Here is a 26,050-nt window from a genome sequence, read left to right as displayed (position 1 = left end):
AATAGAGGCAAAATTCTGGAGCCCTATTCTTCTTGCTTCTACCTGTTTAAATCAAGAACAACTAAACTGGTGAAAAGTGAGATGAAAACCAGGCCTTAGGAAGCATTTTAAGACAAAAACACAACTTTCATGTAGAGCAACTTCATTTTGTCCTCACAGCAGCCTAGTGAGTAAGGGAAATCTTATTATTCCCCGTTACAGATAAGGAACTGTGCCATATAGTCAGGGCCAGACTGTCAGTATAGCTCGAATCCCATTCAGGCACCTAGGACCAGATTTTCAAAAGTGCCCAGCACCCAGAACTTCCCATTTTAGCACTTATTGCTGCACTCCTCTGAAAATCTGGCATAAGTGACTAGGTCATGATGACACAGGAAGTTAGTGATTATGCCAACGTTCTCCATATCTCTGGAACACTAGTCCAGTGCCTTAACCACAAGACCAGCATTGCACATGTGTGTGCAAGGGCAGAATATGACAGATAGATATTCAGAGTCACCAAACAATAGAAGAGCAGTCAGTGTTTATAACCATAGGCACCAACTCCTTGGGTGCTCCGGGGCTGGAGCGCCCACAGAAAAAGAATAGTGGGTGCTCAGCACCCACCAGTGGCCCTGCCAATCAGCTCCTTCCCCTTTCCCACAGTGCCTCCCACCTGCCAATGATCAGCTGTTCTACGGTGTGCAGGAGGTGCTGGGGGGGGGGAAGGGGGAGTGGGGGCAGGAAGAGGCAGAAGAAGAGAGGGCGGGACGCGCTCAGGGGAAGGATTGGAACAGGGTGGGAAGAGGAGGGGTGAGGACGGAGCGGGGCAGCAAGAGGTGGGGCAGGGGTAGGGCCTTGGGGGAAGGGGCGGAGTGGGAGAGGAGCTTGTGGTGGAGTAGGGGTTAAGTACCCTCAGGGAAACCAGAAAGTCGGCACCTCTTTCTAACCATCTAAAACAGAGAGCATTGAACTCAGGCCTTGCAGGTTAGTGATATTATCAGGAATTCTAGATGTGGGCTGAAGAGAAGGCTAAATATATTTCAAACATGTTTTAAAAAGTGAGCGAAACCTAGATAATGCACAGCTCATGTGGAAGGGTGTAGCTTAACTCCTAGGTATATGCGTAGTGGTTCTGAGGCATACTTCCAGGTGATTTAACAGCTTGAAGTGATTTTTCTATAATTCATTCATTAGGAGAAATATATATATCATGCAACTTACTGACTTTCCTAAATTTAAAGCTGCTTAGCACAAAGTCTGTGAAGTAAATTAAACTGTGACTGAGCAGAGTAGCAGTTAAACCTTGAGAATTATGGCATTATAACTCCCTTTGGTATAAAGCAATCTGAACTTAATTCAGCAATCACTTCCCACCAAGTCCTGATCAGGGCAGCATCCAGCATGGAACACTTAGCAGTTCCAGGGTACACCCAGGGTGTGCTGCTACAGATTCTTCTTCTGGGCCATTAATTTGCCCAGTTTGACCGCATGGCATTTGGGCACTGGGGAATGACATCTGAGGAAGCAGAACTTACCTCTATAGAAGATTGCTTTCCATCACTGAATTGTACCCATCTCTAGGGTGAAATGCAGCCATTACTTTTAAGAACACTATACAATAGTTCAGGAAAGACAATAAAGAAAGCTCTAGAGTGTTGAAACTGCTGCAGGAAATGTAGGTAGGCAGAATAAAAATGCCTTAAGTGGAATAACACAAAGGTTTCTATTATATGCTGGAGTCCCTTGCTGTGTACTAAGTAATGTACCCTAGAGTCCTCTCTCTGAATTCTGTATGGAGGCTAAGTGGCTTCAGGTCTTGTATATTCCTTTAGCGCAGAGTTAGCTGAAAGTGTTATTTGCACTTCATACATTTCTGGACATTCAAATATTTGTATGTAAATAGAAGTAACCTGCATTACAAAGAGATGCCTATCCAGCTCTAGGAGCTCTGGGATATGTCCTGCTGCTCTGTCAGCACAGCAGCATGCAAAATAATTGTCTTTCCTCCAGCTGTCCTTCCCCCTTACAGAGATCTGTGAATAATTAGTCAGAGGGGCATATATCATTTTTTTGCCCCAGGCATTTGCCTTCAGACTTCAAGTGCACCTGGGAAGAACTCTGTTAGACCCTCATTCATATCATGGAATGTTTTATTGCATTTATAAACTTGAAATTTGGATAACAAATATAAATAAAGGAATAGTTTTAATTACATATCTTATCCCCATGAAAAATAGTTCATGGCAAAAAGCAATGGCAAGCGAAAATATTTTAAAATAATTTAAAACTCAACTAAGCAAAGCACCTGAGATTGTACTTGTAGTGATCAAAACACATCATTTTGGTATATGCAGAACTGAAGTATCATTAGAGGGAGCTCAGCCCAACCAATGCCTAGGGCGCCAGTACCCACAAAATTGGTGTGTGTGTGTGTGTGTCTTCATTCTTTTCAGTGAGATGTACAAAGTGACCTAAGGTCTCTTCCCTCCCTAGGGCTCAATGCTCAACTATGCCTAACAATAGCTGAGCATAAAACAGCCATTTGTGGCTCCCTTATCTTGGGGCCATTTTCTTTACCAAATCCATCAGCCGTGTTGTTTAGAGCAGCCTCAGGGCTTCTTTAACCTGCTCTGGATTATAGAGGCCCCCGGTTGATCATTGCAGCAGCTGGGGATTCCCCAAGCATGCTGTGCTCCATGAGAAACAGAAACTAACTCTCTTCTTTTGTTAAATATCATTGCATCTGATGACGTGGGAGTGTTGGTTAAGGAGACAAATTGACAAAAAGCAACAATGAACAGAAAGCGTTCAAAATGCAATCCTCTGTGAAGCATCAGGAAACAAAATTCTTGCTTACAGGAAGACTGCTGTAAAATAAAGGGGTTTAATAACTGTGATGAGCAGTGCACACCCTTTGGAACCATAGAAAAGCCCAACATAAGCCCAATTCCTAACATCCCAAAATAAAGGGAAGAAGCAGTGATCTAGATAGTGGAACAAGAGCACTCCAGAGGAAGGTGGGACCTGAGAAAGCTCATCCCTCAGCTCAAGAGAATTGAGAGAGGACAACTAGATCCCTCTGGAGCCTGCTTCACTAATGGTAGCCCCACTTTGTTACTAATGAATTGGCAACCTCTAAGAAAACAAGGCAACTGGGGGAACTGCTCTGCATTTCACCAGGAGCTAGGGGTTTCTGCCTGGGTGGTTCCTGGCAACCAAGCTCCAGACCTCATTTGCTTTTGGTTTATTTGGGTGTTTAGCCATCAGACATTGAGGGATCTCCCAGGCCTCATCTACTCTAATCTTTCAGCTTATTAGCAAGTGTTCCTGTGTATATTCTAAACAGACAAATTGAGCAGTAGGTTTCTTTGGGGGAACATGTGAGAGGCAGAGTGGGGCTGAGAGGCTGGTTTTTGGGAAAAGAATGTTTCAACAAAATTTATCATTGAATACATCAATTTTTGTCAAAAATAATGTGCAGTGACAGCCTAGCACCTCTGCATTTGTTCAGAGCCACCCAGGTTTGGACTCAAGGATAAAACTGCAAAGAGTCCTGTGGCACCTTATAGACTAACAGACGTATTGGAGCATGAGCTTTCGTGGGTGCATAAAACTGATACCTCTTAGTGAGTGGGGCCCTGTCTACACTCAGTCAAAATTCTGACAGGTGGTTGTTCTGATTCTGTTGTCTAAATTAATAAATGAAGTGTCTCTAGGAAGGGTTTTCTATTTGTTGTCCTTTAGAGGAGTGGCTGTGAGCTCCAGTAGGCTGCGTGGTTATATCAGGCATTGTGTACATGATGATGAACTGTACAGGCCAAATCCTGACCAGTTCTGAGTACCAGCTGAGTGTGTGCAGCCCCGTTGTGATTATGGGAGTGGTGTGTGCTCAGTGGCTATTCAGAACCTCTCTGGAATTGGCCCAGGTTGAGAACATACCGTAATGGCCAGACACCAGGCAGTTTAAAATATAGCAATAATCGCACTTGATATTTGTTAGTAATGACAGAAAGTTTTATAGGGAGATGACTGCGTAAGACTAATTCATACATAATTCAGTCCTTTCTTGATGTTTTTTTAAAGAGAGGAGAATATAGAGATAGACAAAGACAGAGTGCATACAGACAAGAGAAAAGATTAGGTAGAACTCAAGAGTCTCAGGGAGAGAGAGGTTTTAAAAAGGACCTAGACTTAATCAAAGGTTTAGGGAGTTAGTAGGGAAGTAGGAAGTAAATAAAATCTGAAAATCTACCCAGCCTTTGGGCAAGTAAGGAGGGTGGCCCAGATAGGGCTGGCCTTACCATGAGGTGAACTGAGGCGGCAACCTCAGGTGCCAGACTCTGTGTGTGTGTGTGTGTGTGTGTGTGTGTGTGTGTGGCACCACTAGGACCCAGAGTGTAAAAAATTGTCTGCTGCTGGTGCATATGTATTCACTCTGTTCTAGATGCACAGAGATAGTGGAGTGCTGTGTGGGAGGAAGGAAGGAGGGCACAAGAGACATAACAGGCAGGCAGGAGAAATGGTGAGAGGGAATAACAGAAAGCAGCAGGAGCTACAGGGAGAGAGAGGAGGAGGAGCCTCTTATGTACCTCTCTAGCACTCCCAGGACTGATTAATACCAGCTTCTCAGGGAGCTTCCTGTTTCCTGCTGCTTCCCTGAACCCACTTGAGGAGAACAGGCAGTCAACTGAAGTAGTAGGAGCCAGTTAGGCCCGTAAGACACTGATATCTTCCCTCACTCAGGCCTTGTACCATCCTGCTTATTTGTCCCCTTCAACTGAGTGTTGAGAACCACTATAGCTGGCACAGAACAGCAGTCATGAGTGAAAGAAGAAAACACCCTCTGGGGCAGCATTCAGAAAAAGAAAGAAAGCAAAGGAAGCTTTTCTGTCTAAGCAGGAAGGAGCTCTCCTGTGATACATAGACACAAATGTTCACGGTGAGCCTTCTGGCCCCAGTGAGGATGTGAGTAGTGAGGAGATGCCTGATCTTCCAGTTAGTCAGAGTGCAGGTGACCTGGCAGCTACTGCAGCATCCACATCTCCATCTCAAATGGATGTAACCATGCACATTCCTGAAGAAAAGTGTGGTTATTTAAACAATGTAACATCTATAAAATGAGGATAATGATGCTGCCCTCCATTGTAAAGTGCTTTGAGATTTATTGGTGAAAAGGACTATATCAGAGCTAGGTATTATTATTTATTAATAATAATAGAAAAAGCAAGAGGTGAATATGTGCCTGCATCCACTCCTTTTAGAGTACATCAGTCACGTATAATGTCTGTCCATTACTGTAACCTTTAAAATTTTGGGTTGATGGTATTGTGACTCAGCCCTGCATGGCAAAGGAAAATCTCAGCTTGCTTATGGGCTCTCTACCTATTGTCAGTTGTGCTGTCTGCTAGCAAAGGAAGAGCTCAGGCTTCTGTTTTTGAACCAATGATTTTGTTAGAACTTGGTAGGTAGCTAATGATGTATTTCAAATTCTGATTGCTGGTTGATGTGTGTCAGACTGTTGGCAATGTATGACTCATCTCACTGTGGGCACTTGACATCAATGTTCTTTAGAAAATACAGCCCTAAAAGCATTTTCTACAATATGCTTTTGAAGGCAATGCTTCATCTGTAACGACAGCTTATTCTTGACAATTTCAGGTAGCTCAAAAAACTTTTAATTACATAGTTGTGTAAGACCATTAGGAGGCCAAAGGTACTTCTGTCAGCACAGTAATTTGATAATAACTATGCCATTCCAATCCTGAATTTTAATTTATTTTTTATATATAACTTTTTGTTGGAAAGTAGAGAAAAACACTCCTTGGCAATCTTCCACAGCCATTTTGAGTGGGGAGAAAACCATGGAGTGCTAAATTCCCTCTTGACCCTTCCCTCTTTACCCTTGGGAGTAAATGGACATTTACTCCCAAGCATAAACTAACTAATCAGCTAAACAGGCATTGGATCAGGCACTAACTTGTTAAATTCCATAATCAAAACATCTTATTTGAAATGCAATTTGGCTATTCATCACTCTTCCAGTAAAACTAATGTCACCTGAAATTCTTTTTTTTATAGTCCATCTCAACTGAAACAAGAGATGGATCTGAAAGGGGTATGAAGCTAGGAGTGGGGTAGACATGAGTAGTATTAGTTCAAGACCATCCATAACTTAAATTTATATCCCTCAAAACAATAATCTCAAAAACCACATTTAATTTAAAAACCCTTCTCTATTTTAAACACTTCAGTCATATTACTTTTTGATGGAAGATGATTTAGATTAAATCAGTTCAGTTTTGTCAAGCTCTGCTCATATGTGAAATCTCTGGATTTTATTTATCAGCTTTGTGGCCCTACCTTCTACTTTCTCTAACTTAGTTGTATCTTTTTTTTTTCAGATAAGTAGCCTACCAATCATTTATAATGTTCTTTATAAAGTGATACTTTAGAAAGTACTACTTCACACGATGGCCAGTCAACCTGGGGAACTAGATGTCAGTACTTTCCCCAGGAATTTAAATTAGAGGTGGTGTTTGAATTTGGTGTGTGGGGGGATGGGGGTGGGGGTGGGGGCGGGGGAGAATAAACTGGTGACTAAACTGGCAACACTGTGGTAACTAATTGACTACTGGGGGGGAGGGTATGGGAGGTATAGAAGAGTTCACGGTTCATCGTACCTATTGCTCAAAAAGACTGCATGAACCTTTAGGTGTTTGAATAACTTTATAGTGCCCCATTTACTGTATGGTGAGCTAATATGATCTAGTGAGGTTATTTTAACAATGTAGCATCTGTAAAATGTAGGGAAATGTTGTGAAGGCTAAAAGCATAAATGGGTTAAAAAAAGAATTAGATAAATTCATGGAGAATAAATCCATCAATGGCTATTAGCCAAGACGGTCAGGGATAACACTCCATGCTCCATGTGTCCCTAAGCCTCTGACTGTCAAAAGCTGGGACTGGATGACAGAGGTGGGTCACTCAATAATTGCCCAGTTCTGTTCATTCCCTCTGAAGCATCTGGTGCCAACCACTGTCGGAAAACAATATACTGGGTTAGATGGACCATTGGTCTGAACCAGTTTGGCCATTTTTATGTTCTTATGATAGCACAATGTCCTTAAGCATATACCTTGTAAGCCTCTTGAGTAAATCAACTGTAATATTGGCTTTCTGTACTGCATTTGCACAGGCTGCTAGCCAGGACATAAGGTATTGAGAGCCATAGCCCCACCCACTTCTAGCTCCCATTTTGGTAAGTTATTCCCATGTAGAGCTGGATGAATTTTTTTATTTAAGCAGTACATTCTCCAAAAAATGCAGTTTTAGGGGAACCAAAACTACGTGTGTATTTGGGTTGAATTTGGAGCATAATTTTGGCTGGATAAAAAATTAGGTTTTTTTTTATGTTGAAAAGATTTGGTTCAACATTTTCAAAGTGAATTGCTTTGACATTTTGGTTTGAATTATCATATCATGGCAACACTTAGCTTCCAAACGAGCCATTTTATTTTGAAATGTTGTTTGGTTTTGGTATGCCATTTGATACATTTTGTTCAAGCTGAATGACATTTTTTTAGTTTTTTTTTTGTTTCGGCAAGAAAGTTTGAAAAAAAATCAGTTTTGATTTGAAATGAACGATTTTATTTTTTATTGTTTTGGTTTGGCCACCAAACCAAAAAATCAATTCTTTACTTAGTTCTGCTCCCATGGGCTGTACCTATGACAGAGGTGGTGTGTTAGAAGCATAGAATATTTAAAGACTATTATGTTGAGATGTGACAGATGCTGTGGACACATGAATTATGTAAAGACTATATTGTATCAACCTTCTAAATCTTATATATGGTTTTGCTGCAGGAACTATAGTCACTGGGGTGGGGGTAATTAATGAAAATTCCTAATGCTGAAACAATGCAAGTAACCAGCCTTTTGAAGTGCGGACTGTCTGGGGAAATAACATATATTGGTTTGACATTATTCAAGGGGCCTGGCAGACAAATAATGTGAAACTGTGTAAAGTGATTTCCCTGCACTGAAAGAGAACTTGTTCACACCCAATCCAAGAACTGACCTTAGACAATGACCATAAGAGACAAGCTCTACAGACATGGCCCAAAGTATTTTAGTCCTTTCAGAGTCTTCATGTGGCAGATGGGTGACCACCTGGTAATCTAGATCTAGTTTACTGTTTTTATGATATGTTTTCTTGGTAATGTTTTTGTTCTTAATAAATAAAACTTTGCTTTTAGAAAGCAGGCTGGTCCCTGGTCAATGCTGTCATTGCCCTGAGAGAACAGAACTGCAGGTGCTGAGCTAAAGTCAGATCTACTGAGATAATCACAGTGAATTACAGGAGTCTGCAGTCTAAAGTCCCTGGTCTAGAGGGAGGGGATCAGAGGTTCCTACCCTCAGAAAGGTGATGGTTAGAGGCCAGAGATCTAAGTGGGATGCCCTCAAGGAGGCCACTAAGGGGTCAGAGATGCAGTTACCTTGGGAACTGATAGAACCCAATGAAGCAACTCAGTAGCAGCCTTGCAGTTATTTATGCAGAATGTGCCAAATATTCCTTACTCTCTACCATGTGGCCATGTTAGAGAGGCCTACTGCCTAGTTATTTAAGAGTTTGTCTCAGCACAGAGCCTCACAGAACTCCAGTGCTCATAGTTTCCATCAAAAATACACATTTACCTCCTCTTTTGTTTTCTGCCTACAGATCAGTTCTTTGTCTGTCTTAACAAATTATTCCTTAGCTCATGCTTAGAGTTTATACAACAACCTGTCATGTCGAACTCTATAACAAGAATTCTGAAAATCTAGATATTAAATTTACAATGTGCCACTATCTAGACCAGTAGTTTTTTAAATTGAAAAGTAAATAGATTTATCTGACATGATATATATTTTGCAAATCCATGATAACTCACAACTATTAAATTGTACCTGTCCAAATGTGTCAAAATCTTTTACTAATACAGATGCTAGATTTATAGGTTCGACATTTCCAACTTTATTTCTCGAACCTCTCTTTTTAAATAATGGAACCAATTTCACTATTTTTCAGTCACCGGGTACTTTTCTATACCACATAAAATAATCGTCTTATTCAAATACTTGTTTTTCCCATGGCTTTGGTAATTGACAGATGTATGAAGTTGTGGTTAAGGGACTTGCCTGGGACTTAAGCAATGGCTTAAATTGATATCGTAGCCACATACACCTTGGGAAAGTATTCAGACTCTCTGTGATGCCTCAGTTCCCTATCTGACAAATGGATCTCTGGTCTCCCACCCTTTGTCTGGCTTGTCTATTTAGATTGTATGGTATTCAGGACAGAATGTCCCTTAAATTTCTGATCAAAAGGGGCGGGGGGGAGGAGATGACATGAAAAACACCAATATTCACATAACATTACATCACAAATATTTAAAAATGTTTTGTATTACAATATAGACACTAAAAGATATGAATAAAATAAAGCAAACACATTGTAAGCAAACATTAAACATAGACCACTAAAGCACCATCATCACGAACTTCACTCAAAATATTATCATCACCCCAAGTCAAATGAAAAGTGTCCAGATTACAAGTCAAGTTATGAAAGGTGTAATCAGTTATTCTGTTCTGGTGAGATTTCAAAATGGCTAGTTTTGCCTAACCCAGCAAAATGTGTGCCAGTCAGGAAACTGTCTGAATGTGAGCCCTATAACTCATGCCGAGAACAAACAGGGGGTTGGTGAAAACCAATCCCAAACTGCTGAAAAGCTGCTGCAAAAATAACCCAAAAGAGGAATCAAATGGGGGCAATGTAGGAAAAAATGAAACACCGTGTTTGAAGCCAAACAGAAGGGGCCTTCTGCAGACACCATAGGAGTAATATGGTATACAAAATGATTGGTTGCTACGATGCTATGCTGGGCCCTCTGCTGTAAGTCGCTGGAGTGCTTAGGAAGAAGAGGTTTGAACAATGTGTTCCAAGCCAGGGACATAGTCACCCAGGGACAGGGACATCCTCCAGGATGTATCAGAGAGGGTGGCATAATGTCTCACCTTGACACTCATACCATAGCACAGCTGCTTGCTGATGGTTGCAAAAGGAAGATTCACCAAACCCTTCCAGGACAATGCTCTGACTGGTTGCACAAGGATCTCATCCATAGGAGGGGAGACAGCTTGTGAGGGGAACATTCCCCCTGGAAGAATAATCCCTGCAAAAACTCTCTGCAAATACCAAGCAGCCCACTGAGCGAGTGCCACCTGGAATTCAGAAAGGGCTTACAGACTGGATTCTGGTCTGAACAGCAAGAGCTGACCTGACTTCCAGCTTGACCAACTAGGAACAAGTATGTGGAACATCTAGGTCAACCCAGCCTGTTTAATGGCAGAAAACAGGCTCCTGGAGGAGAGTGGGGAAAAGTGGGTTAAAATACAGTGACTGTTCCAAAAGCCATAAACTGGAAAACAGCTGGTCCGGCTGTGCACTTTGCAGAAGTCGCCAGGCTTTAAAAAGACCTTTATAAAATAGAGGCAAATCTAGATTCTGTAATCGACCAGGTGCCAATAAAAATAGGTGAGACTCAAAGCCCATCTTCCCAGCATGACAGAGGAGAGAAACAGCAAGGGATTTGTAGGCCCATGGGCAGTCAGAGTAAAGTAACCATTGAGAAGACTGGCGATGAAAGGCCACCACCCTGCTGGTTAAATCGGTGAATCCCTGGCTCCCTTTATCCAATAGCAGGAACAGCAAAGCAGGGTACAGTCAGTGGTAATTATTAAAAAAAAAAATCATATACCATTGAATCTAGTCCAAAAGGCCCAGGGGAAGGTGCAGAGACACAGTCTGGTGCCGTAAGATTAAGGCAACAAGATTTTGGCAATCAAAACCTGTCCCTAAAAAGAGAATCCAGGAAAGAGCCAGGCCATTTCTGCAGGTGGCCTTGCACCTTCTCCTCAGCTCCGTCCCAGTTCCTTAGCATATAGCATTCACATCCAACAAAAACTTGCAACATCTTAATCTCAAGGGTGCCCCATTGGAAATGCTGGGGCCACAAAGGGGGACTGCTACACTGCCAAGGACCCAGTAAGATGGAAATGCTCTGAGCCCTGTTAATGCAGGTAGAAGGTGCTTGTACATACGCTTGTAAACAAGTGCAAAATGCCTGCTTGTCACAATGATAAAAACTGAGATATCAGCAGCTTAGGCTGACAGACAAACTGGGAAAGCATTTGGCACCCCAGCATGGAAAGGCCTGTCAGACAGCTTCTGCAGAGGTGCAGGAATGGCCCCAAACTAAGAGCATACAGCATCCCAGACAGAGGACACCCCTGATGAATGCCTCTGTGAACTAGAAAGTGTCTAAGACCCCCATTAATCTTAAAAACACTAAAAACTTTATGGTACAATAAAGAAACATATGAAGAGTACACTGGCCCAATCTCAAAAGCTTCTAATGTTTTAAAAAGCTAACTATGGTTAACTAAAGCCTTCTTCTGGTCCATTGAAATAAGCCCCACATCTAGACTACGTTTGCTCACATTAAAAATATAATGAATTAAAAACAAATGATCCAAAATACAGTGTTTAGGAATACAATATGTTTGATCAGCATGTATCAGAGTCCAGACAGTCCTACAGTCAGTTGGCTTAAGGCCCTGGATAAAATCTTATAATCAGAAGAGAAAAAAGAAATAGGTGTCCAGTTCCATAAGTCAAAGTCAGAAAGGTCCCCTTTTTTGTGCAGCAGGTTGATTGCTACCCTGTGGCAACTGAGGGGCAGTGCGATCTCCTGGGCACACTCCAGCACTACTGGAAAAAAGTCAGGACCAATAAAATGCCAGAAATGCTTGTAAAATTAAGATGGCAGCCAATTGATGCCTGCAGCCTTGGCTATAGGGAGCTGCTGGACTGCACCAGAGAGCTCCTGTAGCCACAGCGAGGTGTCCAGGCACTGCTTTTCCTCACCAGTCAGATGGGGCAACCCCTGGTGCAGCTCTGCCATTGCCAGGACATCACAGGCTTCAGGCGAGTACAGAATACTGTAAAAAGCAAAAGCTGCTTTCCAGATCTCAGCAGGCTCAGCTGTCAGATGACCATTTGGCAGCCAGAGGCAAAAATCCTGCCCATGGTTTGTAGACTTTTTCTCTAACCTGAAAAAGAAGCTTGAAGGGAGCATCATTTTCATGAAACTGAGTAAAACGGACCTTAACCAGAGTTCCTTGCTCCTTCCAAGCTCCTCAGGAGCTGGTACTTCTCAGTTAAGGTTTGGGGAATCTGCACTGGGTTTCCCATATCAACATTCCCAAAAAGGCGCAAGATGTCTCATTCCAGGGCACACATGATACAAGGACCACAGGGCAGGCTGGGTATACTGCTGGCAGAACATTTGGATCTGGACCTTTCCGACATTCCACTACTGTCTCAAGGACTCAGACAGAGGCTTGTGCTGCTGCCAATGCTTCCAAAACACAGCAAATAACTGGGTGAAATCCAGGTCCTGTAACAATTTGGTATTAAAGCACCAGTGGGAAGCACAGGCAGGATGAGGGAGAGAAATACTGAGAGGCATCATGATGACCAGACAAGTGAGTGGGAGACATGGAAGACTGAACAACCATATTCATGCTGGCCTTCATCCAGTCTAGCCCCTAGCAGCACCATGGAGACTAGAAGGAGAGAGTCAAGCAGCAGAGCGACAATGGAAAGTGTGATGGAAAGTATTTTGAACAAAACAAGCCATGGGTAGACTGATATATCTTGAACAATCCCTGCATGCTTCCTCACCTTTCTCAACAACTTCTTAAAATGGGAGTGTGGCCTATCATCAACCAGGATATCTCTCAAGACCAGGGCAGCTGAGTGAACAAAGTGTGGTAAATCAGGGAAATAGGCCTCAACCTCAACTCCCTGCTTCCCTTTGGTGCTATCCAAAACATCACTAATCTCCTCCACACAGTGCCCACCTTTCATATCTAGCTGATGGACTGGAACATCAGAAACAAATAAGGAGTCGCAGAGATCATCATCATCCTCTTCTGCTTCCTCAGACTCCACCAGCTCAGAAGAACATTGAGCTGTCATTGCAATACTCTCATCATTTATGAAGGAGAAAGACTCAGTGTGGGCAGCTGGTATATCTATTTTCCCAAGAGGGGTAGGCTGCCCCACCCGAGGCTGGACCCAGCATCATCACTGCAGCATGCAGGATTCGGGGCTTGAGGACTCACCATACCACGGGAAGACAGTAGTGCACTGGGAGCTCCAGGCACAGAGCTACCACCAAACACAATGTTATCCTCCTTCTCAGGGCACACTGCTCCATCCTCAGACACTGCCAGCAGCTCAGGGGCCTTCAAAGTCTTAGCCCTTTTAAACACAGTCCCACATAAATCCATATTATCCATCTGTTCTTCACCCCCATCTCTAGAACCCCTCTACTTGCTCTGCAGGGAGGTGCTGCTCAACCTCCAGGACTTGCTTCTGTACAAGCACAGGTTATGGAGTCACAGCAGAGGGTTTTTCTAGGGAAGGGGGGGGGTCTGCTTTCTGGACAACACAGACCCCATATGGCAAGAGAGGGGAAGATAGAATCTGGCAGTGCAGATGCAGGCGGTCCCTTGAAGTCCCAGCCCTCTCCCCACTATCCTGGGGTCCCACATTCTTACCAGTGACCCCCAAGCCAGCAATGTGTGGGCAGGAACCCCTCAAATGACAGGAAACTTTTAATGTTTTTAGAGGTAGCAAACACTCTATAATCCATCCCATCCATGTGGTGCTTTAAAATGAAGTTCAGGGGCTGTTCAGGGTAATTTAACATCATAAAATGTCTCACATCTGGGTTATTCCAGGCTAGCGGAATCATCCCACCAGCAGAAACTACCCTTCCCAGAATGGGGGAAATCAGACACTCACTTCTCATTGTGAAGGAAGGGGATGACATTGAAAAAAACTCCTTTATTAGCAGGAGTAAACAAGGGAAATATTTGAACAAAAGACTCCTTGACCCAGAGTCCCTCTTGTACCAAACAATTCACAAACTGCTCCTTGGCCAGGAAAATCACTATGGATTTGCTCATTCAAGAGGCAGATTTTAAATAACCTTACCTACACTCAGCAACACGTCCTCCACAGTGCAGGAGGCAGCAGGCACACACCAAACCCCATGCTTGCAGATCAAACCACTAAATCCATCTGAAGTGGACTCTATGGAGAAAACCTCCTCAGCCCCAAGGAAAAAGGGGAGGGAACCAATAACACCTGTAAAAGAAAGGAAACGGCAAGTAACAAAAGAAAAAAACAAACATAGACTAACAGAAACCCAGCTTGTGCACACAGCACCCAAAAACAGCCTCACTTGAGGCAGGGGAAAGAGAAGGAAGAGACAGACAGATTCCACAATAGCCCACAATAGGTAACTCCTCTGGAACGTGGCCAACCCAGGTTTAAAGCCTTGTTCTGAATCAGACAGATCAGGGACTTAAACCTGGGTCCCCTACATCCAGGGTGAATGCTCTTCATGGAGAGAGTGAATCTTTTTCTCCCAACCGCTGACATAGAACAAATTTTGAAAATTTTCACAAACTGGAATTATTGTTTTTCAGCCAGCTTTGTAGAGTAAACAATTATTCTTTTCCATTCATTTCTTCCTTTATTGGTCTCCAGTGACTGAAGGATGAATAAATTGAGATGTTAGTACTGTAAAGCCTAATTGCATTTGTGCAAATGGTTGTTTGCTGACGCTGTTCATAGTGTGTTTCAAGTTCTTGGTTAGTATGCTGGGAAAGCTCATATGATATTTGGCCAGAGTTTAAGTCTGGCCTTTATAAAAAGTGCTTTCTTACCATGCATTGGTGAAAGTTATTAGTTAATATACTTGCATCATCTGTTACCCTTCTTTATTGTGTGGGTTTTCTTTTCATTTTGCGGTGTCTTTTTGAAAAGTTCATGCTGGAATTTGCTGTCTGTAAACAGATGTGGTTATACATAATCCATGACTTGATGAAGTTATTAGGATGCAGTTGAGCAGCAGCAAGAGGTGGCAGAAACAATAGTTTGATAGGCAGGCTAGTTTCTATCCTTTGGGTTGATAACAAATATATCTTAATTAAGAGCTTCCTGTGACTGCAAAATCACAACTGGTGTCACCTTTCTCCATATTCTGAAACAAAAACAGGCCAGTCAATGAGGAATTGAATGATTTTGGTCCTTGTATATTTTTTTAAATGTCATCTTTTGAAATATGGTAACTTCAATAAAACTGGAATTAGAATGTCCAAAAATAAATATCATTTTCTATAATCTGTTACTACTTCAGGTTTTTAAATTTCTATTATTTTTTCCCCCACGCTCGCTATGGATCTAGACAAAGCCTGGTGTTATTCGTCCAGGGCCAATGAAAACAAAAATCTTATTAAAAACGGAGGAGCCCTATCAACCAAACCCTTTCAAAAAATACCTTGAAGAAACCAGAGATCCAGATATTGAGCAGGTGAGTGCTTTATTGAAACATCACCCCCACCCCCCTGAATTTGTAGTGGTTGTCAGTTTCCTAAGAAGCTGATGAAGTTGAATCTTGGATTCTTGTTTTTATATATATATATATAGATATATATATATATATATATATATATATATATATATATATATATATATATATATAATAGCAGCAATTTAGACACCACCCTCCCATTTTATATTTAAAAACTTTACTATTAAAATTGTATCAGCCCAGATGATGTTCCATTTCATATTATCCAGTGGCTTAGCTCCTTCTCTCTGGCTTTTAAAAGAGGGGGAAATAGCCTGTATATGAATATCCAGCCTGTATATTAATGAATTATGATCATGGTCATTTTGTAGCATCTCTATGAAAATTTTTAAGACATGGACTCATTAGGACTAGAAGGCTTTGTAACCTTATACAGAACCATCTACTGGCAAGTTATTGTGTCCTGATACAAAGCATAACATAAACAAGACCTGCATGATTAGATAACCAGCCCCTATTTTTGATAATTTGTGACCCATATCAATTTAAAATCAAACTTTGCTTCCAGTATCAAACATGCCACTTTGTGTAATGTCTTTAAGAACATCTTGTAGGGTCATTAAGAGAACTTGTAGTGATAATACAGTATTTTTCATTGCTGAGCTATTTACTGAGTTGGGACGGCCATTGTCTCAAAGCAACTATATGTGTGCGAATCTATCAATCTATATAGGTAAATATGTGTTTGTATGTATTACTTTGAATTAAAACCTTTACCACAATATGTAATTAAATTCCTGGAGAAGCTTCCAATTAACTTACACAGTATGCTGTGAATCATCCATCTGGTAGGTTGTAGAGGATCACAATGCTGAGCAGTTCTCTTGGCAGACGAAATGTGAACAAGGCACCTTTATAATTAAATTCTTCCTAGCTCTGGGGCCTTCTAATCACATTTTAATCACTTTAGCAACAAAAAAGTAATAATTAAAAAGCTTTGTTGTTAAAAACACTTAAAAAAGAAAGAATTTTATTTTAACTGTCTCCCTCCCCACAATTCTACTCTGATTTGCACTAGGTTGGCTCCATTGACTTTCCCAATAGAGTTGCACTGGTGTAAATCAGAGCTAAGTCTGGCCTATTGTCTGTAATATACCAATGGGATCCAACATCCTCTGCATGTGTTATCATAAATGCATCTTTATAAAATATAGGGTTTGTCTCTAGAGCTGTTTGACCATGGGAAATAACACTTGGAACTTGAATCAACAATGTGATGCTGTTGCAAAAAAAGCAAATGTAGTTTTGCATTGCTTTAACAGAGGCATAGCATGCAAGTCATGGCAATGATAGCACACTGCAGTAGTCAGCACTGCTTAGAACTCAGCTGGAGTACTGTGTTCAATTTTGGTCACCGCTATATAGAAAGGATGTAGAGAAACTGGAAAGGATCCAGAAGCAAGCAACAAAGATGATCAAATGAATGAAATGCAAGCCATATGAGCAAAGGCTGAAGGAACTGGGTATGTTTAGTATGGAAAAGAGGAGATTACGGGGGGGACATGATAGTGGTCTTCAAATACTTGAAAGACTGCCATAAAAAAGATGGAGAAAAATTGTTCTCTTTTGCCACAGAGGGCAGGACAAGAGGCAATAGGTTCAAACTATAGCATAGCAGATTTAAATTAAATTTCAGGAAAAACTTCCTAACTGTAAGAACAGTAGGACAATAGAGCAGACTGCCTAGGGAAGTTTGGATAGCCATTCATCTTGGATGGTTTAGATACAACAAATCCTGCCTCTTGACAGAGGGTTAGACTAGATGACCCTTGCAGTCCTTTCTAAGCCCATGTTTCTATGAGTCTAGATCTGAGTAAGAAACGGTTTTCCTTATCTACAAACATTTTTGAGATTTAAATTTTTTTCCTGTTCCACAACAGGATGAAATTGAGTCCTTTGAAAAAGTTTAATAGAAAATGAGAGAAAGTGGGAGAGGCAGACTAGAATAGTGGTTGCTAACCAGACTAGAATAGTCAGGTGGTTAGCGACTCACATGGGATGTGGGAGATCCAATTTCAAATAGCTGTCTAACCACACACAAGGTTAGTGCCCTAATCACAGGGCTATAGAGTCAAGTTTCTTTCATTGGCCCATTGAATATTTAAAAATGTATATGTAGTAGAACAGGTCCTACAAGAGAGACTGAGAGAGATCCATCTGTGATGCTCTGTACCTTGGGGGAACACCCTACACCCCCATGTTCATCTTTATAAAATGATTGTGTGGTATCCAATGCAAAGTTTGTCATGTTAGGTGTCTTCAGAAGGCTCATAAGGTACTGAGCATGGCTGTTATACTGATGTTATAGTAATTTTACAGTAATATTATAGTAAGGTTATAGGTTACAATTTCATGTATATAGTTATGAGGCTGAAACTGTATCCTCATGGCTTAAAGCAAGCCCATGCAAAACCTCTCCAAGAACAGAGAGTCAGTTCACACCTCATCAGGGCATGGATGGGACAAACCCAGCCCAGCCTCACAGGAACAATGGACATTGGTTTAGGCAGCAGCAAAAGAATCTGTTAGACCCTCATGGGAGTCACCCCCTTCCTTTGGTCAGTGTGGGACTGTGATGAGGTAATGCTCACCTGACTTTGAAAGGGGGGGCAAAGTCAAGGGGAAAGAAAGGACATGATAAAAGGGAGAGACATTTTGCCATACTCTCTCTCTCTCTCTCCCACCTACATCTACAGACACCACCACCACCAAGCAACTGAAACGCTGGCCAGAGGGGGGAGCCTGACTGAAAAGTAACCAGCCAGCCTGTGGTGAGAAGCATCCAAGTTTTTAAGGACATTGAAAGTGTTAAGATCAGCTTAGAATGCGTTTTGCTTTTATTTCAGTTGACCAAATCTGACTTGTTGTGCTTTGACTTATAATCACTTAAAATCTATCTTTATAGTTAATAAATTTGTTTGTTTATTCTACCTGAAGCAGTGCGTTTGATTTGAAGTGTGTCATAGGTTCCCCTTGGGATAACAAGCCTGGTGCATATCAATTTCTTTGTTAAATTGACGAACTCATATAAGCTTGCAGCATCCAGCGGGTATAACTGGACACTGCAAGATGGAGGTTCCTAGGGTTGTGTCTGGGACCAGAGATATTGGCTAGTCATTTGCTTGCAAGTAGCTGGGAGAAGCTTACATGTCAGAGGTTATGGGTGAACAGCCCAGGAGTGGGGGTTCTCACAGCAGAGCAGGGTAAGGCTGGCTTCCAGAATTGGGATTGGAGAGGCCTAGTAGGTCACCAGTCCAGATAACATCAGAGGGGAACATCACAAGGGTGCAGCAAGCCAGGTGTATGTACGGCTTGTTACTCCAAGTGAAGGTCACAGTTTAAGCACTGATATTTGTGATTTTAAGTGAGTCTTAAGTGCAGTGGCTAAGAACAGTCAGGAGGAGGTCACAGTTTTGTTATTTTCTGTTTGCTTATTTCGGGAAAGGGAAGTAGGAACAGAAAAGCAGGAAAATGAGTGAAAGCAGTGAAGTGATTGCAAAGTTGGAGCAGGAAAGGAGCAGGAGCACCAGAGATTACTGCAACTGAAAGAACTGGAGATAAAAGAAAAAGAAAGAGTCAGCCAGAGAAGAAACTGCACACAGAAGGGCTATGGAAGAGAAAGAGAAAGAGAGAGAAGAAAGAGTAAGGGCAGGTCTACACTAAGGGCGGGGGTCGAACTAGGGTACGCAAGTTCAGCTACGTGAATAGCGTAGCTGAATTCGAAGTACCCTAGTTCGAACTACTCACCCGTCCAGACGCCGCGGAATCGAAGTCTGCGGCTCCAAGGTCGACTCCGCCACCGCCGTTTGCAGTGGTGGAGTACCGGAGTCGACCGCGGCGCTTCCGGAGTTCGAACTATCACGTCCAGATTAGACGCGATAGTTCGAACTCCGAGAAGTCGAACTCACCGCGTCGACCCGGCTGGTAAGTGTAGACTAGCCCTAAGAGAGCAGGAAAAAAGAGAAAGAGAGAGAGAATGAAAACACCAACTGGACCTGCTAGAGAAGAGAGCCAGACCCCCCAACCCCAGCGACTCCCATCAAGTAACTGGGAGCAGTTTACATGCCAGAGGCTTTGCGTGTACAGCTCAGAAGTGGGGGTTCTCACAGCAGAGCAGGGTAAGGCTGGCTCCCAGAGTCAAGGATTGGAGAGGCCTAGTAGATCACCAGTCCAGATAACACCAGAGGAGGGGAACGTCACACCATCCCGGAATAGTCTGATGGTAAGGGCACTCACCTGGAATATGAGAGAATCAGGCGAGGTGTGACATGAACTTGGTTCTCCCACGAGTGCCCTAATCACCTCGTTACTCTGGGATGAGTCTCTCTCTCTCCCCCTCCCTATCCGCCATCCCATCTCCATTCCTCCCCTCCACTCATGCTGGTTTTGACCAGAAATTTCATCTTGGACCTGAAAAGGTGTCAATTAAACTTTCATATTTCTGCAAAAAGCTTATTTTGATGAATTAGTGTTTTCTGACAAAAAACTGTTGTTTTATAAAATTTCCAGCAAGCTCTTCTCAGCATGATATCTTTTGCAGTGATTAGCTGAATATTCCTGACTGCTTTATTACTATTTATTTAAAAGGCTGAGTGCCCTTATGTATAGGAGTAAGTCTGTAGGGTCCGAATCTGCCTACTTTCTCTGTGGGCATCAATTGATGTCAATGGCAAAACTCTCAATTTACATTTATTACTCTGTAGCTTATCCTTTAATCTACTTTCTTTACTCTAGATTAAACCTCAGCCAATCATTTTGATCTTAATATTGGAATTATTTTATATATGTACATAAGCTCTATTGTGCTTATAGGCACAGGACCATTGGATGCTGAGATGGTTAGTTGCAGAGAGGAACACAAGCTTCCCTTTATGGTTGACTTTAGGGTTGACCACAACCAACTACCACAATTTTAAACACCACAATCTCTGCCATCCCTTGGTGCTAAGTGGTGTTTTAAACATCTTAATGAACATATGTTGGCAAACATGTTTGCAAACCACACTTCATTTTCCTAGCCTGGACAGGGCCTTAGTATCACCATGAGATGTGATGGCTTTGTCAGACTAGGAGGAGTGGGGAGGATTAACTAACCTAACCTTCACTACTTTTCCTAGTCTAAGTCAGCGTCTCTCAACATTTTCAGGTTGGCTACTCCTTATTTAAAGTCAAAAATTTTCCTGGTCCCCTTACATTTTCTATCAAAGTAAGAGTAAAAATGTACCAATGATAACAATAAGCACATATAATTTATTTGTGTGTGTTTTGAGAGTTTGACAGAGAATATTTGACCTTGAATAAAAAGGGTGTGTGAGGAGTCAGTTTACTTTAGATTGTACTAAAATATTCAGCACCCCATGTCTCCCTTGATTGCCTTTGTTACCCCTCAGCAAGCCACTGATTGAGAAATACCGCTCTAAACAAAGCGAAAGGGACCTTGCTGAATAAGAGGTGTAATTTACCCCTCCCCTCAGCTGATTAATTAATTTGATCCAGTGCAGTGGGCGTTTTGTTGATGAAGTAACAATGCAGTTTCCGAGCTCTGTAACTTGAAATAAAGACATGTTGGACTTTATATCTCTGTTCAGCAGTCTTTCTTATATTTGAGGTTTATTTTATGTCATTTAGGGGAATTATATATGGACCTAAGTCCTATTTGTGATGTATACTTTGGTGTGTACTAGGGCTGTCAAGCGATTAAAAAAATTAATTACAATTAATCACAATGTTAAACAATAATAGAATGCCATTTATTTTAAATATTTGTGGATGTTTTCTACATTTTCAAATATATTGATTTTAATTATAACAGAATACAAAGTGTACAGTGCTCACTTTATATTTATTTTTTATTACAAATATTTGCACTGAAAAAACCCAAAAGATATAGTATTTTTCAACTCACTAATAAAACTACTGTAGTGCAATCTCTTTATTGTGAAAGTTGAACTTTCAAAATGCGTCCATACTGATGATGGGTTCTGCTCGATAACAGTGCAAAGCAGTGAGGACCGATGCATGTTCATTTTCATCATCTGAGTCTGATGCCATCAGGAGAAGGTTGATTTTCTTTTTTGATGGTTCGGGTTCTGTAGTTTCTGCATTGGAGTATTGCTCTTTTAAGAATTCTGAAAGCATGCTCCACACCTTGTCCCTCTGAGATTTTGGAAGGCACTTCAGATTCTTAAACCTTGGGTCGAGTGCTATCTTTAGAAATCTAACATTGGTACCATCTTTGTGTTTTGTCAAATCTGCAGTGAAAGTGTTCTTAAAATGAACATGTGCTGAGTCATCATCCAACATGAAATATATGGCAGAATGCAGGTAAAACAGTCGGAGACATACAATTCTCCCCCAAGGAGTTCAGTCACAAATGTAATGAACACATTATTTTTTAACAAACATCATCTGCATGGAAGCATGTCCACTGGAATGGTGGCCAAAGCATGAAGGGACGTATGAATGTTTAGCTCATCTGGCATGTAAATACCTCGAAATGCTGGCTACAAAAGTCCCATGTGAATGCTTGCTCTCACTTTATGGTGACATTGTAAATAAGAAGTGGGCAGCATTATCCCCCATAAATGTAAACAAACTTGTTTGTTTTAGCAATTGGCTGAATGAGAAGTAGGACTGAGTGGACTTGTAGGCGCTAAAGTTTTGCATTGTTTTGTTTTTGCGTGCAGTTATGTAACAAAAAAAAATCTACATTTGTAAGTTGTACTTTCATGATAAAGAGATTGCACTACAGTACTTGTATGAGATGAATTGAAAAATACTCTTTCTTTTGTTTATCATTTTTAAGTGCAAATATTTATAATCAAAATAATAATATAAAGTGAGCCATGTACACTTTGTACTCTGTGTTGTAATTTAAATCAATATATTTGAAAATGTAGAAAAACATCCAAAATATGCAATAAATTTCAATTGGTATTCTATTTAAAAAATGTGATTAAAACTGCGATTAATTGTGATTAATGTTTTTAATTGTGATTACTTTTTTTTAGTTAATCGCGTGAGTTAACTGCAATTAAATCAACAGCCCTAGTGTGTACATATGCTTGTTGTTGTGTATAGGCATATCTTAAATAAAAATAAGTTTGTTTAAAATATAGAATCATTTTTATTTAATTTTTGTTTTATTTACAAAATTATTAACAGTTACCTACATGAGTAAAATGTTCATAAGCTTTCAGCTTTCGCCTAACTTTCAATAGGAGTTTTACTGTTGCCTTCAATAGGAGCAAAGATAGGCTAATGCTTAGCATATTTGAAAATCCTGCCCTTTATATAAAATATATTTGTAGGCCTTCTGAGTCATCAATTTATGTGATAGCTGGCTGCATCTGGTTCCAAAAGTTATTTTGCACTATGTAGAGTCGTACAATATCATTAATGCATCTGTTATATCACTAAGTTGGGAAATTTTTAGCTGTTTAAAAAAAATAAACAGAATTTTAGAGATACATTTAAGTAATATATGTTTTCAGTAATATTACAACAGTTTGGGGAAACTAACAAAACTGTTTAGAAATATGGTTGTTTGACAAAAACTAAAGGAAAACCAAATGATCAACTTCTAACAAATATCAGAGGGGTAGCTGTGTTAGTCTGGTTCTGTAGAAGCAGCAAAGAATCCTGTGGCACCTTATAGACTAACAGACGTTTTGCAGCATGAGCTTTCGTGGGTGAATACCCACTTCTTGCATCCAAAGAAGTGGGTATTCACCCATGAAAGCTCATGCTGCAAAACGTCTGTTAGTCTATAAGGTGCCACAGGATTCTTTGCTGCTTCTAACAAATGGACTACTGAATTCACCAGAAGGAAAAGGCTATATTTCATGATGAATGTTAAATTCTGCTTTCTCTATATAAAAGAAAATTTCAGTTTATTTTAGTGGGTGATAAAATGAACATATTAATCATGGCATATGGAATTCCATAAGTCTACTGTAAAAGACTTGTAATTTTACAGGGATTTTTAATTGTGAAGTGTTTATCACCTGAAATGGAGAAGGAGTTGGTAGTGGTATGTGTAAAGGAAACATAATTCAGGGATGTCATAGTATAGTGAATGAGTATCTGATCCTCAGTTGGTGTCAATTGGCATATCTCTACTGGAGTCCATGAATGAATCAGGAGAACACCTCTTATCCAGTATGAATTTTCAGACAAATAGTCACTTGAGCCAAAATTTGTAATTTTGGGGAGATTTACAGATATTTTCATGAAAATCTAGAGTTGTCTGAATACATATGAATAACATTCATCTCTGAAACATAGTGAACTCAACTTAGTACATTTATTCAATAAAGTATTTGAGATTTTATTTTTAATATTCAAGCACTGCTACTTGTACAGACTCACTGGATTACTCTTTGATGTAAGCAGCTCATCTAGCTATAAAACTTGACCATCTCACCTTTTTATTTCCCTATGGCTGCTAAAATATGATTTCCTCACATTTTTTCATGCATGGTACTTCCCTTAATGTCCTTACCAGTGGAGCCTTTGATTCATTTCACTTTTTTACTTGCTGTCACAATAGTTAAATAGCTTTTTACACAGTGATGTTGACAATCATTTTTGCTTGCTCAAATCTTTGACTCACTATAGAATTTCTTAGATAAGACAGACAGAATACTGCAACATTATGTCTGATGTAATTGAAAACGAAGATTTTTTTTATTGTCTCCATCTTTCCCCCTTTTCCACAGAAATTGGGGCTTTGGAAATCTTTAACTTCCTTTTAAAAAAGTTAATCTTTCTGTTCTTTCTCTTTTTGTATTCCTTCCCTGTCCTTACAATATCACAGTCTCCCCACATTTCCCTTTCCAAGTCATGTTGCTAACATTCTCCTTCGCATACATGAGACAGAGAGAGGAATTCCTTGACATGATAGAACTTAGGAGGAGATAGAGTAGGTGATGTTCTAAATAGTGTCAACTGTATTTACTCTTCTCTTCTGATTTTTCTTAGACATCTGCACTACCTCCTTCCCTTTCCTGTCACGCCTCCCCATTTGACAATGAGCACTGGTGATCATGTGGGTGACATTCAGTTTGAGACCTAGTGATGCAGCCAGCTGTATTTGGTGATCTTCAGCTCCACCACTTCCTGTGTGGATCTCATAATTTGTATGGCAGAGAGTAGTTTTTTCACTTATAATGGGACAGGCAAAACTGCTCCATATGGAAAATATCTTTGTCCTTACAACAAAAATATTAAATTTTGCTTTTAAGTTCAGCATTTTTCATGCAGTTCTTCACATAAGTGTTTTTGCATTATTCATCTTCTACCTTTACCCGAGAGTCTTCATTTGTAGGATCATATTATGTAAAGTAGGAAAATAATATTTTGTTGTGCTTTGAATGAACTTGCATTTTGGCAATGTTGAAATGGTGTGCTGATCATTTTTTGAGGCTAAATTAAATGGAGTTCCTTAATTTGTTAAAATTCCCCTGGAAAAGATGTAGAATTATACAAATGGGTGGTGCTCTTTTTATCAATGTTTTGGTCCTGCCTGTAAGCCCATGTGCCAGTAACATGTATGTATTCAGGGAAAACATTGATTTTATTTTGGCTTTTTCTTGTAATGGCTCATACTGATTTGCTGTTTTTCAGAAGAGAACTGTAGCTTTTAGCGGTGACCATTCACTGAGGTTACTATCACCATTTACCTATTTAATCAATTAATGTACCATGAAGTTACCTTTCCCTTCTGAAAACACAGTTATATTTTCAGCAATAAAGATAGATTTTAATATTTTTATGGGGCTGGTTAATTATGGAAACATTGAGGTTCAGTGCCTACATTTTCTGAGCCTTTAATCATTTAAGAATTCTATATGCCCATTAAATGGATGAGTAAGTTTTTGATGGTTCAATAGAATATCATATTTTTTAGCATTTTCCTCATCATGGGAATAGACTTTGTTCTTTGGCTGGTACATTTTAATGATGATTCTGCAAGGCTGCTTTAAAAGATATATTTGCTAGTGGAGAGTGTGCATTATTTACAAATGCTAATGAATGACTGACAGACTCAATTTTCATGAAAGTATCAAAATGATAGATTTTGTGTCTTGTGGATGCTAAGACCTTTATGGGCATAACAAGTTGGTTAACACCATGTCTTATGCAGCTGTTCAAGGACTCTCTGTATTTTTTTCATCTGTGGATATGTATTATACACTTGCATGATTTAGAAATAGGGCTGTCGATTAATCACAGTTAACTCATGTTAATTAATCACAATTAATTGCAGCTTTAATTGAACTGTTAAACAATAGAATACCAATTGAAATGTATTAAATATTTGTGGATGTTTTTCTACATTTTCAAATATATTGATTTCAGTTACAGCACAGAATACAAAGTGCACAGTGCTTCCTTTATATTATTTTTATTACAAATATTTGCACTGTAAAAATGATAAAAGAAATAGTATTTTTCAATTCCCCCCATTACAACTGTAGTACAATCTCTTTTGAACTTACAAACCTAGAATTATG

The 26,050-nt window shown here is 40.4% G+C and overlaps 1 protein-coding gene across 13 annotated transcripts in view; it reads left to right on the top strand.

Moving 5' to 3' along the window:
• The window catches only part of LOC120402303 (muscular LMNA interacting protein), a 160,362-nt gene that overhangs the window by 103,468 nt on the left and 30,844 nt on the right, over positions 1-26,050 (top strand). For 9 of the 13 annotated variants that reach the window (XR_005597125.1, XM_039532834.1, XM_039532839.1 and 6 more), the window contains one exon: positions 15,348-15,473. Coding sequence is in view for 9 of the 13 variants with exons in the window: in XM_039532834.1 (XP_039388768.1) it covers positions 15,348-15,473 (126 nt within the window). In the remaining 4 variants the exon portion in view is untranslated. Of the gene's footprint in view, positions 1-15,347; positions 15,474-18,229; positions 18,305-24,515; positions 24,825-26,050 lie in introns of those variants that run through there. The other 4 variants (XR_005597127.1, XR_005597130.1, XR_005597129.1 and 1 more) reach the window with 3 other exon arrangements.

The sequence above is a fragment of the Mauremys reevesii genome, linkage group 3 (genome assembly GCF_016161935.1).
Source record: "Mauremys reevesii isolate NIE-2019 linkage group 3, ASM1616193v1, whole genome shotgun sequence".
Classification (NCBI taxonomy): Eukaryota; Metazoa; Chordata; order Testudines; family Geoemydidae; genus Mauremys; species Mauremys reevesii.
The sequence above is the reverse complement of the archived record's forward strand: the minus strand, read 5'-3'. Positions and strand labels throughout refer to the sequence as shown.